Source organism: Geospiza fortis, unplaced genomic scaffold (assembly GCF_000277835.1).
Source record: "Geospiza fortis unplaced genomic scaffold, GeoFor_1.0 scaffold424, whole genome shotgun sequence".
Classification (NCBI taxonomy): Eukaryota; Metazoa; Chordata; class Aves; order Passeriformes; family Thraupidae; genus Geospiza; species Geospiza fortis.
Window position 1 is genome coordinate 1035933 of NW_005054354.1, and position 16745 is coordinate 1052677.

The 16745-nt window shown below is 38.2% G+C and overlaps 1 protein-coding gene across 1 annotated transcript in view; it reads right to left on the reverse strand.

Annotated features, from left to right (window-relative positions):
• KIF21A (kinesin family member 21A) overlaps positions 1-16745 on the reverse strand; it is a 114416-nt gene that overhangs the window by 16172 nt on the left and 81499 nt on the right. Inside the window, 13 exon segments of the mRNA XM_031059012.1 lie at positions 616-726; positions 4883-5100; positions 6487-6541; positions 6754-6814; positions 10610-10630; positions 11120-11285; positions 13028-13129; positions 13460-13660; positions 14034-14187; positions 14851-15062; positions 15172-15240; positions 15753-15860; positions 16256-16455. Coding sequence (XP_030914872.1) covers positions 616-726; positions 4883-5100; positions 6487-6541; positions 6754-6814; positions 10610-10630; positions 11120-11285; positions 13028-13129; positions 13460-13660; positions 14034-14187; positions 14851-15062; positions 15172-15240; positions 15753-15860; positions 16256-16455 — 1678 coding nt within the window.

Consider the following 16745-nt stretch of genomic DNA (forward strand, 5'->3'; position numbering starts at 1 on the left):
AAAAACATTCATTTCATTACGGGGCCGGCTTGGTGGGGAAGTAGGAGGTGACAGACTAGCCTCTGGGGCTCCAGAATCTGAGCTACAAAAAAAAAAAGAACATCTTCTTTAACAGGTTATGAATGGTTAGAAAAGTTAAATGCAACATGCCTCAAATGTTAGATGCTCTTCTCTTAAGCAAATAATTAAGATTGTAATACAGATATTTCTCAGGGAAGGCAAAAAGCTTAAGGCTGCAGGGCTGCAGGGTGCAAGATGGCAAAATGTTCAAAGATTAAGTGGTAAAAGTGAAAGCTACAGGCAGAAAACACACATGTAAAATTAAGACATTCTTATAAAATTGAAGACTCTTAGAGATATTGTTGACTTTGATTAAAAAAAAAAAAGTAATTTCCAAATGCTCCAAAGGACATTTTCTCAGGGCTCTGCCCCTAAGTTATTTTGTACAAAAAAACAACCTGGAAAAAAGCCCCAAACAGCCACGCATAAGCTGAGCAATAATATCAACAAAACAAACTGTCCTGGTAGAAAAGAAATAGAAAAATTCAGATTTATTTTTCAAGAAAATTCAAAGTTCAAATGACATCAGAAGAAATAAATTTAAAATAATCTTACAGTTTTTGTTCTTTTGTCTTTGTCTTTTCCACTGTTTTCTCATAGGTTTTTCTCTTTGCTAAAGGTGAAGGCTCAGGTATTTTCTTCTCTGGAAGAGATGGTTGTCTCGAACTAAAACAAGAGCAATCATTATCTCACTCTAAGGCCCTTCACAGAACATTACCTGTCATTTTCTCTGTGTGATTTCAAATTTTAGAACATATTTAATCTATTGTCTCTCTTGAATTTAAGGATTATAAACTTGTTCTCACACTTGAATATAAAAATATACTGTTATTAATGTTCAAAATTGATCAAAATATAGAGTCAGATACTGAAGAGTTAAAGGACATATACTAATTAAATAATAAAAGAGACTCACTAAAAGAAATACAATGGAGTACGCATCCCAAATTAACATCATGGAAGTTCTTAAATTTCAGATTCCACGTTTGTATCTACAATCGACCATTTAGAGACAGGAAGAACAAAGAAATAACAATGATTCTTATACACAAATGAAACTTTGCAGTAACATATTAATGTTAATTAGGAAGTGAGAAGAGGTACTTTCCATTGACAAGCTATTATAACATGGTTTCTCTTTGTCCCCCACTTGCCTTGTCCCTTGCTTTCCATCCCTTATCTCTCCAGCTCTTGCTCCGAAACAATTCCAATTCACAGTTACTGTGGTCTTTCTCCCAACCTTTTATTCCCCATTAAAATTAGCAAGAAAATCAAGAGGACAGTATTAAAGCTGACATCCAAATGTTTTCATTTTACCACAGGCAGACAAAAGAAAAAAAAGGAATCTGAGTGGTCTCTATTCTTCTGAACTCCCATTTCTCACTAGCTGAGCAATCACAAAAGCAATATTTGTTTTCTTTTTCCTATTTATTTGTATTTAGAAAGATTTTTTTCTATGAATATGAAACACTCATTAAAAGCAAGAAAGCAGATTCTGAAAGTGTTTTGTTCCATGCAACTCCATTAATCAGATAAAGCTCATTTGGCAGGCCACCTGCCTGACATGGTTATGACCATCAATCTCAGAGCCCTACAGGTTCTGAATATGCATAGCTTCAACTTCTTTACATGTTTCCCTTAAGAGGAAATCTGTGCTACTACATAAAATCCACCTGGAGACTGGAATGCAGAATAACATGATTTAACATGGACAGCACAACCACAAACAGCTACTTGACTCAAGCAGATGAGACAGTCTCAGGTGATCACAAACCCTAACTGGAATGTGAGGGACCTGTAGGACCAGGTGCGAAGAACTGCATGTCAACCCCAGAGCTCCCTGGGGTCTTCAAGAGACAGGCAAAGGAGGACAAGTGATAACCTGCCTGGTTTTGCACAGAAGCCTAGCAGCTAAGTCATAAAAAGGGAGAAGGTGGGTCCAATTCCCTCAAGGCCAGAGCATCCACTTCTATGTAGGGCTCCCTTATCTCTAGGCATACTGTGCAAAGGACACCAAAAAAGGTGGACACACTCCCTTCCCTCTCTTTATGCTGACCAGCATGCATTTAGGGATGCAAAAATCCTGAGGTCACAAGGTAAATTCTATGAATCATGCTGACAGGTCTTCCAGCAAGGACGACAAACAGGCTACAGTGTCTACTGCCAGGGTTGCTTACATGTCTACTGAGCAGCTGCTCGATTAAATAAATCAAAGCAGACACTGGAACCCAAGCTCCTCTGCCTCACACTGGCATCCTGCATACTCAGACATGGAGGCAACTTTCACTTGCTCACTCTCTACCTGCCCTTGAGTCTTCCATCTTTGACTCCACAGTGGAACATCCTCAGAAGAGGGTGTAAATAGCATCATCATTCTCTGAATTCTTTCTGAAAGCCTGGGAATGCAGGTATTATAAAAATACAGCTATCTTGCTGGAATGAACTTCCTAAGCACAGGTGTAAAAACCAGGTGCATGATGGCAATGACCTAACAGAAAAGGAACAGGACACATACCTACTTCCAGGTTTCCAGAGCCCTTTTACATTTGCCAGGACATCAGACATCTGAAAAGAGCTGACACAAGTCCTACAGAAGACAACTATCCTCTGAAAAAGCTGCTGGAGATTACTTGAGCATATCAAAGAACAGCACTAACCAACTTTGTAAGCAGAATTCCAGTTCAATTAACTGTTGGCCATATGTATTTAAGTGCCTCCCTAAATAACAGAATAACAATGGTCTGGATTGCAAGGGACTTAATAGATCACCTAGTTCCAACCCCCTTCTCTTAGGCAGGAACACGTTCCATTAGACCAGGCTGCTCTAAGCTCCATCCAACCTGGCCTTGAACACTTCCAGGAATGGAGCATCCACAGCTCCTCTAGATAACCTGTTCCAGTGTTTGACTCTCACAGTAAAGAATTTCTTCCAATATCTCATGTACGCCTACAATCTTTCAGTTTGAAGCCATTACTCATTATCATATCAATACACACCCTTGTAACAAATCCCTCTCCAAGGACCACGGAATCACCACAGACCTTAGAAAACTGAGGAGGTTCCAGAGTGGAGCAGTTTGTGCACACGCAGACACCTAAATTTGCACCTAAACATACAATTAATTTTCTGTCTCTTTGAGAATCCATATTTTGAATTACTGTTACAGTCTCTACATTCCCAAATGTCGCTTAAGTAAGTGGCAGAAGGGAGAAAACATTTATTGCAGGTAAGGTCCAAATCTCCTCCTGAATAATATATTTTATTACAAGAGATATGCTGGCACTACAGGCCCATAAGGGAAGGCCAGATGGGTCATAAAGACAAGCTTTCTTCAAGTATGACCAGATAAACCAGTCACTGCAGATTGATTGTGGGTATTTTTGATCACTTATCTACTGAAACATGATCAATACCAATTCAATATGGTGAGGCCTACTGCTGACTAAATTGACTTTTGGACAGTATGTAACTCTCAAATTCTTGCAGAACATAGTTTTGGGAAAATCCTGGTTTGCTTTTTTGCTGGCTCACTTTCAAAAATGGATACATTCTAGAAGATGGAGTGAGGCAAAAGTTGGTATTACCTGAGTCTTGGATGTCAGGTCATAACACTTGATGTTTTAGATCTTGAAGCTTCAAAAGTCTCTACTCATCTCACGCTAACTGCTGAAACAAGTGGGGTTTCTCCACCTATGCTCACACTCAACAGCATTCTTTCCAAGCAGATTCTATTTGCACTGAAGCCATCAGCATGGGTTAATAATTGCTGTCAGCAGTGTTTTACTGTTCACAATTGCCACCTCAAGCACATGCCAGAAATACATAGTAAAAAATACAAATTGCAAATGTGCATTAGGTAGAGACTGCCGTAAAAATATTATGCAAATAGGACAGGTGAATATTAAAAGATGCTTAACTCCAGAACCTGTAATGTGAAGATAGCTACGGGACACTGAATGTGGACACATCACTGAATGTGGGAAGTGCATTGAATTTACACATGAGCTTGTGCAACCCAGGAGCTAGTACCTAAAAAAGCCAAGAAAAGAGTCTCTAGCAGTGAATGGCCAATCACCAGCAGTGATATTGGTAGAAATAAAATGAACAGCAAGATCAAGTGAAAATAAAAAAAGAGTGTGTGTGAGAGACATCTGCTGGTCCCAAAGTAAAATGACAAAATTATTTTTAGTTCTGTTTAGAATTAAGAGATACTTTCAATTAGTAAAACTGTTCTGCAGGTAAGTGCAACCCGCAAACAGAAAGGATTTTTGAGAATTCATAATATCTAACATTTTCCTTTCAACTTTTTACTTGAATACTCTATTGTTGCATAGACTTCTTAATTTTATGCGTGGTCCATACACAACAACTCAGAGAAAGACTTTTCCTAATAATTTGGACCATATACAATTATCATTATAAAGGTTTTGGGTTGCGTTTTGTTGTGGTTTTTTTTGTTTAAATCTCTCTGCTGTTCTAATCAGATTCTCACTACCTCCCTAGAATGTGCATTTCCCGTAGCACTAATACAGCAAACTATTCAAGGTATTAGAGGGGTTTTCCCCTCTACATAGAACACAGTTTCAATAACAAAGCAGCTTAACAGAACTTACATCTTCAATAAGAACCACAGTACCTACAAGATTGCATTTATACTTTCTAGAGTGGTGATGGCAGAAAGGAAGGAGCTTTGTCAGTATTATTTAGTAAGCATCAAGTATATCAACCTCGTCTGTAAAGTTAAAATAATAGATTACAAGAAATTGGCAACATGCATTTTTTAAAAGCAAAGGATAATTAGTACAGCATGGCCAAACTTACATGCTGCCTATCTTAGAAGGTAAGCCAGATGGTGGGGGTATAAACTCTCTGTCCCTAGCAGAAGTGTCATGTGTGTCAGCAGCCACCCCACTTTGCTGGGTTTCTGCGGCTGCTGCAGCAGAGCCAGCTGGGGCAGCGTCTGCGGCGCTGCTGTCGGAGCCCAGGTCGCTGCTGGCCGCGTACAGCAGCTCCATCTGCGTGGTGGTCCTGCGGCGGGCCTGCAGACACACAAAACCAAAAACAAACTGCCACTTCAGCCTGCAAAGGTGTGTGCCAGGAGTCCCACATTCAACTCAGCATTAGCTGGCAATTAGCATCCCCCTCCAACACTTGGCAACTGCCTTTGGAAACTAAATCAAGAAGCTCGTCTCTGCTTTTGGGCAATGATTTCAGAGGAGGCAATTCAAATTCAATGGCATGAAACACTGATTTGACAACTGGCTTCCAAGGATATCCTTTCAACCAGCTGCCTGCCAACACTACATGAGTTCAATATTAATCACCTACGGTTTATCCAAATGAAATGCTATAAAGCAGAGAGGAATAAAGTAAAGTGTCAATTTAAATAGCTACAATTATACTGGTGTGACTTCTAACATCAATGCTCCTTCTCGTATACAAACTCTGCTTCTTCCTTAGTTTAAGTCAACTCAAAAGTCCACATGAATTAAAATTCATTCAGCATTTCAATGATTTGAACACAACAGAAAAACTCACCAAGGAGCTAAGCTTTATGCAACATGGTAATTTGTAAAAAATGGATCATACATGTTAGGTATCAGTTTACAGTGAAATTAAGATCTATTCCTCAGGGAAATGAAGACCAATAGGGAAGACAAAGATCCAGTCTGAAAAGAGCCGTTACAAAAATGATATGTTTATTTCTTTGCATTTTTAGACCACACTCAGTTAAACAGCCCCAAAAGCTGCACACCAAGGAATGTTACCAAATAATTCAACAGCCAACACAGATGGTTCTTCCAAAGCCAACTGCAGTTGGAAAAGTGGAGGCTAAGCTTCTATTTATTTTGCAAATTTGGTTTATGGTCCTGTGAGCACAGAAGCAAAATTGCCATCAGTGCACATTTCCAGTTCCCACTGTCATTAATATTAAACTGTAGTCAGCCTAGATATAGTCCTCCATTGTCGACTGTAATTAAGATACTGGAGGTCAAACTTCTGTTCATAAACTTCAAGATTTCTGTGACAAATTGCAAACAGTAAGTATGTTCACAGTTTCCACTGGCAATAGCATTGAACTGTAGCCTAAGTAATACTAATCTGCAAAACTACACCAGTTTGGACTGCAAGTAACTGGAAGAAAACATCTCTTTCTGGAATTCTAATAACTTCACCCCAAAATACTGAAGAAGTTATTTTTATCATTGCTTCTTAGAGACGAGTGTCACACAAAATCATATTGCAAGCAAACCATATCTAAAGTACGTCAGTTTTCCTTTTGCATGTCTTCATTCATTAAAGTCTCTTGGGCAAAGCAAGGGCATTCTCCAGAAGGTATCATTAAATTATGAATTATTATAGAATCACAGAATTACTTAAAAGACATGCAGAAGAATTATCATCATCATCATTGTACATCCTACCTTGCTTTTGGGCTTGACTTCACCACAGAGCTTCAAGAGATCTGAAGATAATGAACTAAAAGAAAAATTGCATCACAGTTAGAAAGTCATACTTTTTGCAGATTTGCAGGTGCATATTTTTATTTTATCTTCTTTCTACTGAAATTGTGGGCAAAGTATAATGAAACAATGTTAGAGATACTTTCTAAAGGATACATGATTCTGCATTACAAAAGGAAGAAATTGCAGTAATTTTTCTAGAATCGGTAGTAACAAAGATTTCCTCACCTTCCTTCTGTTCCAGGACTATGCAATGGGACATCCTCATCAGTACTATCTTCCAAATTTTCTAGAAAATTTCCAGAAGAATAACATTAGTCTGTCCCTCTACAACAGGATGTGAAGGTTTTAAGTGTATACAAAGCAACTCAGACAATGTTGAATGTAGATGAACAGAGTACTAAAGATAGGTATTTTCAAAATTTCTTGACTATTTTCTATCCAGCCCCCACTGAATTTTCCTGACACCTAAAATAATTATTTTCATTCAATCTGAATACATCATACATCTAGGCATACTGTGCCAAACGTGGTCCTCTGTCTACTGTAGCAGAGGAAGAGATGATCGAAAAACAAAAATTCTAGAAGTAAATCTATAAGAGAGCAGATAAAGCAAAGAAAATTATCTGCAAGACATGGAAGATATGGGATGCAAATCAATGGACAGTAAGAATGTCTCTTTCTCCTCTTTTTTTTCATCTTCTTGCTCCAAGACAGAAACAGCCTTCCTATAATGAAAAAGAAAATTATATTTTTAACTAGCTGGTGAGCTGAGGCTCAGCCTTCTCTGATACAGAATGCTACCAAGCATTTGAGCTGACAAGAAGCAAGCACTTTATTAGTATATAAGGATTCATTTCAAAAGAGGATGATGCTACCACTTAATACTGTAGAACGGCTTCCTAAAAAGAGATTAATTTCTAAAGAAAGCTGCTCAGTAGAAATGTTCCTGAAGCAAAAATGGGTGCACAAACCTGTCCACAGAAGACAAAACCAGCATGCATGCTGCACACTAACACAGTCAAACATCCAAGTAACATGTCTGCATGCAAATGGTGCAAAACATTAAGCTGACACAATGAGTCAAGGGCACATGTACAATCAGTTCTAAACTGCTGGGAAAGCAAATCCCCTGAATTGTGTGTTATTCTAATAATACATTTTAGGCATAGATCAAGGACATGGGTAACACATTTTTGCAAGCCAAGTCCCTTATTTTTGAACATACGAAATATTAAGGATTAAATAACCTTGTAATGACATTCCATCACACCTCCTCTTTACTAGGAGAGACACTGACTTTCTTTACTTAATTCCTGTCAAAAAGCAGATACCATTTGCAATGCATAGAACAAATATATTTGTAACCCATATTGAAACAGGTTTGTCCATGTATATGTCTTTATGTTCACGCTTTGGAGAAAGGGAGGAAGGATATGCATCTTTCAGGTGAATTTTGAGAAAGAATGGAAAAAAGAGAAGGAAAATTCTGCCATTTGTGTATGCTGCATCTAAACATGTTCCCTGAAAAAGTTAAAACCATCAACCTAGAACCAACACCAATAATGCACTTCAGAGTTACCCAACTGCTTAATTAATTTTAACAATGTAATCTTAATTATGAGAAATACAACAATATTCTAAAGAAAGTAGGGTCACAGGAATAGCACTCTGAATTTTCATGTTTCTTTTTGCTCCATCATGGATTTGAGGCCAGATTAAAATCTTTCAATACTTATTATTGTCATTAGTGTTGTTATTATTGCTATTATTATTATATGCTTTCTGCAAAAGTGGGGATTTAGAGTACTGCTCCTTTCAGTAAGGCAAAAGCAGCATCCCTAAAATAAATGCATTTAAAAAAAATATAGGATTCCTATTAGAATTATGTTACTTCATCCCCTACTCATAAAAAACTTGTGATCTCTTTTTACAGGTAACTAAGTAGAAAGTGTGGAATGACCACAAAAGGTGAGATTTTATTTGTAGGCTCACTCTCATGTGACCTGATGAGCATCTTCAGTTTGCCTGCAATTCAACATAGGAGACTGCCCAAAGCCCCAAGATAGAAAGCAGTGCACAGAATCAACACAAAGATAGAAAGAGCAAGATTCTGTGAGAGTAAGAAGAGATGAAAGGAGAAATGAGGTTAGTAAAGACAGTAAAGTTTGCAGGGATAGCTGCTAGCAAAACACTGCTTGCAGAACAGGTGGAGAAATTTCTCATTATTCATCTTCATCCTCATGCAGTGCAACTGGATGGTACCAGAACAATGCCACACACCAGCACAGTTCACCCAGAGAAATGACATTTGACCATCTGCACATAGATGATTGTGAGTCACATCCATTAATGTCCATACAACTCCTCAAAGAGAAGCAACATTGAAAACTCAATTTCATGGTCATTTTAACTCTTCACAAGAGCAGATGGGATAGTGAAGGGCATCTGGTTCATCCACCAAAGTGGATGTGCACTGGAAGCCCATTCAAGTCAAAACCTGAGCCTGTGATGTACTCTTCTGCAGACTGAAACTTCTTGTCTACAGCTGAATTCAAGTGCCTAACTACACTGGGGAATGTTCAAGCTTTTCTGAGCCAAGTGTATTCAAATGGATAAGAACTTTTGAAGACAGTGGATCTGAAAGCAGGCATCAAGACAAATACCATGGAAGTGCAATCCCTTTGCTTGGGATAGGGCTCTCTGTGCTCTACCACTGAGATGTCAGGCATCCTGGTGAGACTGAGTTCAGAATCTGCTGCCACCCACACTTCTACCTGCGGGAGCTGTGTCAGGCTCTGCACCAACAGCGTCCCTGTGAACCAGCCAGCAATCCCAGCAGCAAAGCCTCACTACAGTGGTGTCTGAACTCCCTGCAGCTAAAAGGCTTCGTCACTAGTGATCCACAAAACACAGACTACAACAGTCTTGGACCTAGGTTAATGCAGCATATTCAGCTGCATTTCCTTCCTATAAAGTGTTAGCAGAGTCCTGAGTGGCTTAGATACTCTAAAAACCTCAGGTCATCCTTGCAAAGTGTTAAAAAGCTCCTTTAATGAGATAACACTCTATGAAGGATTTGATTACAGAGCTAATGTTTCAATATATTTAGCAAGTTGCTTTTCATTGTTTGAGATGTTATTAATAAGTAAAAGTCTGTCCAGAGCTAAAGAAAATGCAGTGCTATCAGGAGAAACAATGCTCCAACAGGAGTGAACGTGCACACACATTAAAGGTCTGTTCTAGACACACTATGACGCTACAAACCATTGAGGTTCCTGAATAAGTAACTGGCTGCATGCAGCAAGATCCCCTGACACAGATCTTCAGGTATCACTTGACAGGAGACTGGCCAAGTTCTCACCATCTCCACATTATGATCTATAGATTTCCATGTAGTTTTGTGCTTTGAAATGCTGTGCAAACTAGCACAGGACAGCAAAATGTGATTAAAAGTAGCACAAGACAACACAAAAGGAATTATCACTGGTAACAGGATTGTTTTTCTCAAGTTCCAAATATAGCAAATTCTTTGGAGGGAAGAAAATAAGCTTAATTCATTTGGGAATAACTCTAAAGCAACAGCAACAAGAGACTTATCTCAAAAATCAGTGAAGTCAGTAACTTAAACCCAATTGAAAAAGTGGGATATAATCCTGCATTCTGTACAATATTTACATTACAAAATGAGCTATTTGCAAAAGGTTAAGTGACCTGCAAATTAAGAATTGCCTTTTTTCAAACCTAAAAAGATCAGTACAATTTGTCACAACAGCAGTATATCACAAAATAATTTTATGTAGTCTGAACATACTTTGGGCTCGCAAGCACCAAGTTATAAATTTGAAATACAGCTCTGCTTACTGTCTTCATTTTTAACTACCACAAGGTCTATTACCACGAGAGCTAGGGGTGGTTTCAGAAAGGGAGAAATGCTCTTTAAGCTCATGATAATGAGTACATTTACAGAATAGTTCATGCAAATTTCACACACTCACAAATTCTAAGATGCATCAGTTAGTGAACATGAATGAATTAGTAACTCATGCAGCTGTACAGTACACAGAAAGCTAAACATACTTACCCAGTGGTATGCTATCTAGGTCTGTGTAAATACAGCAACAAGGAAAAAAAAGCAACATTCCAATCAAAACATATCCATTTATAAAAAGAAATAAAACAAAAGTACCCAAATGTATTCTAAATCTTTCTTAGTATCATCTCATGAGAAGTAGAATAGATGCCGTAACGACATAAAATGCCAATCCAAAATCCCCAGCATATGATGACTGAACGGGATTGAATTTTTGAACATCCCATTCGGAAGTTAAAACAATTCCAGATTGTAAAAATAACAAGCAGATTATTTGAATTTAAAAAAAAATCTCAATAGTAAGAAAACTTTGTTTCCTACATTTTACTGCTGAGAGGGTCTACTTAAAAATGCCATACATGCATGTCAATTGTGAAATATAAGATGTTACAATACAGCATCTATTCAGAAAAGAAATAGTCTAGAATACCCAGTACAGCATGCATAAAAGGCAAACATGACATGCAGGTGACTATTCAGAAAACAAGACGAAAAAACTACCTTGCAAAGCATGACCCAGAAAAGCATCAAGTTCAGGATTTAATTCAGCTTTTTCTTTTAGCATATGAAACAGCAGTTGGTTTTGAGTAGCACTAGTAATTTCTGTCTGCTTAAGGCGTCCCTCAAGAACTTTGATCTGAGCTTCTTTCTGAGCTGCTTGGAGACCCTAAGAGAAAGAAAGATGACAAATGTTTTATTACAACCCTTGTTTTACAAAATGAAAATTGTCAAAATTTTTTAAAAACTATAAACACAAAAAAATGTGGACATTGCGGCTGCCTTCTCACATCCTGAAGATCAGGTGTCAACAAAGGATCTTTTTCTTTCCTTCACCTTTTAAAGAGACTCATTAAGCATTCCTTTAACTTGCATTCCTCAGACTGCCTTGCAAATACGCATCTAGTGGCTAAGTGGGACATGACTCCCAAGTGCAATTCAGAGTCTGCATTTTTTAAGAGTAGCAAGTATCTGAAAGACCAACACCTCCACTTTTCCCAAAGAACTACTTTTTAAAAAATTATTACCTATGGTACTCTATGACAAGGAAAAGGGGGAGGTGGAAGTGGGACAGGGTGGGACACAGAACTGTAATCTTTGCTACCCAAACACTGAGTGAACTTTCAGCTTCTAATGAAAGATCTTATGGCCCAACTTATGACAGAATTCATTCTAAGAGAACTTCCCTAGATCCATGGATTTGTGGGAATTTTTTAGTTGTAGAAAATATAGCCAAAGAAATTTACAGAACGGTTTCCAAATAGATTTCCAAATTCCAAAAGAAGCAGCATGGAAAAATGAAGGTGCAACACATCTTCTCAAAGGCTTGTAGGGCAACAGCAGACTTTGAGTGCTAGTGCTAGAGTAACAAGTGTAGCCCTATGAATTTACACCCTACATTTTGATTGAACTAAAGCTGCATATCAATAGACACATTCTAAAATTTCAAATTCTGAAAACAAACAAGAGAATAGACAGTAGGCACAAGCAATTTTGCAAAAAAAAAATCCTTCAGCTTTTCTATGTGATAATTACTAAACAAAAAGATGATAGAATCCTTTACATAATGGAGCTTTTAATCATAATAAAGAGAAATTGTTAACAGAGTGAGTCAGAGGCACTTTTCTCACATTAACTCTGTTACAAGATCCATTCAAACACATCCAAGGGCTGAAAAATATTAGAAGATTGAAATTTCCATAAGCCAATGTGATTGTGGGAATGTTTTTTACCCTTTTTTTTCCCACAAACTTTTTGGATTACCCGCATTGTGACGAATCAAAAATGCAGAAGAAGCTCCAGAGAATTGGTCAGGGGGGCTGACTCAAAGACAGTTTCAGTATCATTGAAATTTTCCATTTGACTCAATGAGACAGAAAGAAAAGCAGCAACAAGAGCACAGACACATGTGTACACAGGGTTATAAGCTGCCAAATATTTATTTTGAAAATATGAGAGAAAACTTATTTCCCCAACACCTTCAGAAGAATCCCTGTGGCTCTACTCAGGCTGAAGTATGTCATGTATCAACATATAACTTACATTTTTTGAGGTTCATATTTGTACAAAGGTGGCTCAGCCAGTCTTTTAAAAAGAGATCTCTAACTCTCTTTAGGAGTTTGTTGAAAAACAGAGATTTATTTGATTACAAAAATCTAGTGCTCTTGTAAGAACAACATGAAATAATTAATACAGTAAAGAAGGCTCTATTGGGGGTTGAGAAGCAGGCAATAAGTTGAAGAGGACAACAGATCTCAAGGGCCTTCACACTGAGAATCAGCATGACTCAGTAACGTCGACCAGCTTTGCTTTCTTTAACACACATTAGTCATGTCTTTATGTCAGTACAACATATCTGCTCCTGGCCCATGCCATAGTCCTGGCACACACATACTTCATTTAACACATTACCTTATTGATGCCCATCATAAGGAAGTGATCAAGCAAATATCGAGCTTCTGTCAAAGTGCAAGCATTAATCACTGCTGTTACATCCAAGGTCTCTCCTTCTTCCTATGTGCGCAAGAATAAGCCCAATCAGATTGTGAAAAAGTCCCAAGAATTATATTAAGATATTGCCAGTATAATAGAAAGCATCAGCTTTGACATTTAAATGCTTTGCAATCTTAATTTGCATTACACTATTGACACTAAAACTCAGGCATCTATTGTAGAGGTCTTCATCTCAAACTTAACATAAAAGTTTTCACCAATTTTCACTTCCTGGCTCAATAATTACACAGACAAACAAAAACTAATTTCTTAATGAGAACACTTTCAGAGCTAACACAGTTGTGTTTTCTTGTCCCCATTTCACCATTTTTGCAATAAAATTTGACCTACCTTTGCTTCTTCCATTTGCATGATGTTTGCTTGGCAGTCAGAAATGCTGTCGTTGATGTAGTCTATATTTGCAGTTACTGATTCCATCTCCTCATTTATGTTTTGGACATTTCTATCTGCTTCACTGCCACCCCCACCCTTTATGAGCTTCTCCCTTTTCTTTGAAAGCTTATCTCTTCTTTTGGTGAGTTCTTCACGTTGCTATTTTCCACAAAGACATAATATTACAGAAAAATGAATTAGTAAGCCCTTAGAACACTGCAGTGCCTTTTTGTTTTCCTTCATTTGCTACAGTTTAACTAACATATCATCATTTTCATGGGAAGAAGTTACACAGGGGAATACAGTAATCTATTTGCACACGATGCCATTAATGTGCTTCTTAGTTCTTACTAAGCACAGCAACCCCGTTGTTCAAATGTTTACTGGAGCCAAAAGTGTCTTCACTGACTATGAGAGATTCCACCCACTTTACCAATGCTGCCACAACAGCAGTTAATTGACAGCAAACATCCTTGCAGAGCTCCCTATTTAATACAATGATACAGCCAACAGTGCACAGCAGATCACCCACCGTAAGCAGCCTGTTCATATCTGCCTCCATGTTGGAAATAGTCATCCTCTGCATAATAATGTCAGTCACTCTGCGTTCCAGCAGCTGCCACTTCATCCTGGCTGCCCTCGAGGAGTAAACCCTGCTTGTCACTGCTTTCCGCTGGTACTTCCTCCTGTGGCACGTTCAAGAGAAACACACAGCTAAGTCTGAAGTAGTCCAGTGACAAATTTGAATGTGGAAATGATCAGGCTGGAATAGTTTTCACAAACAACTTAAAAATGTCATGCAGAAGTTGTTGTAGGTTTTCACAGCACCAGACAGCTGCCTCTACCCAGCCCCAAACTCTACTGCACTCTAACATGCTGCGCTTGAAAAACAGGTTTCAAACACTGCAGCATCTTTCATGACACACTACTAAGTTCAAATGCCATGTAGGTGTTGTTCCCTATTTAACAAGAAGATCTGCTTCAAATCACAGTGGAAAAGCACAAATAAATCTGATACACTGAGCTCTATTTTCCATCAAGTTTTTCCATGAACTTAACACTGATGGCATTGGACCACCAAGGTAATTTCTCTTGAAGAGCAGATTTAAAAACCCTCAAGATTTCAAAATCCAGTTTATGTGACTTGCCATTTAATGCCATTTTATATTATTATGTTATTGTCTTAAACCCAGAAAACTGAAATTGCATTTGATAATGGTAAAATGCCCATTTTATGAGCATTACATGGTAACAGTTTGACAACCAACAGCTCCTGCAACAGCGCCTGCTAGAAAGTCCACACAAATTTCAGTTCTTGTAAGAGACCCCTAAAAAGTTTTAACCCTTACCCTGTTCCATTTGTTGCAGTTACATGTAATGCTTGAACCCTTGCAACAGGAATTCTCATCTTCTGCTGTGCAGCTGTTCTGGAGCCATCATGCTCTCCTGACAAACTAGAACTTGCTTCCTGCATGGAATGCTCAGGCAGGCTCAGCTTCCGACTCACTTTTCCTGCTACTTTATCAGACAGAGGCCTGACTTGCCGGCGAAGGGCTGTGACCTGAAACACAGTGCAAAGACACAAGTAACTCTCCCAAAACTGAGTTCTAAGTTTCAGCAATACAACATCATTCTGTTTTCAAAGATGCATTGCTGTTTTACCACAGTACCTCTTCAGTTTTGCGACGTAAAATAACTTCTTGGTTTCTTTTCTGAGCTTCCAGAAGCTTGAGCTGATGCTGTGAAAAAAACAGAAACAGCATGTGATATTTTTTCCATTCCCTCTCACAAGGACTGCATTGTATAAACAAAAAAAGAGACTTCTACAGATTAATACAAATCTGCAAAATTGCTGTGACATTAAGACTCAAGTCATGATTATTTCTTGATCTTCCTAGTGAAGAACAAAACCAAATGTTTCACTGTATCAATTCTATCAAAACCAATAATTCCATGCAACCAAGGTGGTACAACAACTTTGTGAAAATTCACTAATCACGAATTCACTGATAACCTTGATATACATACTCAAGAAGCACAACAAGACATAGAAGACTTAGCACCTGAAGCTAGGAACTGTGTTTGCATGGAAGTCAAACCAAATTTTGTGCATTTTCATGGTGAATATATACAGGTATATGCCTGCCTCAGTGAATGCATATACACACTGTGTGCCTGTGATGTGCAAGCAGAGGCACATCATAATGACATGTGCTTATTCCAAATGAAAGTTCTTTATCTGTCAAATCACCTCTCGTTTGCGTTGCTCCTTTTTAAGCTGTGCAATCTCTCTATTTCTTCTAGATTCAGTCATTCTAGCTTTCTCCTGCTCTTCTTTCATTTGTTTCATCAAGCGAACCTGTAAAGAGGTTATCACTTAGAAAAGCTGTTCGCACTCAAGTGCTGCTCCCTGCCCCCAACCATATAGTTTTCTCTTTAAATTGCTATTTTCCACTATATTACATGCTTTTAGCCATTTATGTCTTCCATCTAATGTCATCTTCACTCAGTGCTGAATAACAGCTAATAAGCTGTGCAAGCTTATGCATGTTTGATACCTTAATTTCTGTTCATTAAACCTAAAAGCTGCCCCTCTCCCCCAGGAACAGCCTGACGCTTGCATCTCTTCTATTTTCAGACTTTCAAGCAGACAAAAGCAAGAACAGATTTATCAGATAGATGGATGCACAGAAGATTTCAACCTAATTTTCAGTAAACATTCATTGCGCAACACTTCCATTTACTCAAATATACCTTGGTTTTCTTCATCTCTGTCACCTCCTGCTGCAGTTTCTTCAGCTGCTTTTCATATTGAGACTGATTTTTAAGCAAACGTGCATGTTCCTTTTGCGCTGTTTGAAGTCTCTGCAGTTCTTTATTCATGGCTTGGAGTTTCTTTTCATATTCTGACTTGATTTTTTTTGCCTTTTCTTCTGAATAGGTCTCTACAGAACCTAGAGTAAAAGGGAATTCTTGATCTGCTTTTGTTCAGGGTACTTTTACTTTGCCAGCCACAGCAGATAACTACTTCCTCTGCTCTAGCACTGCTATAGTCTTGCTCTGCAATACCTTAAACAACTTAATTTCTCTCTAGTTCCTGCCACCTGCACTGCTTTGAACTTCCCACCGTGTATGCATTCTGGGATAAGAGACCAACTATTAACACTTTCCTCTGACTTCTTTGTAACAAATATGAGCACCTGAAAGCACAAATACACACATTCACACATATGTGCACAGGAGT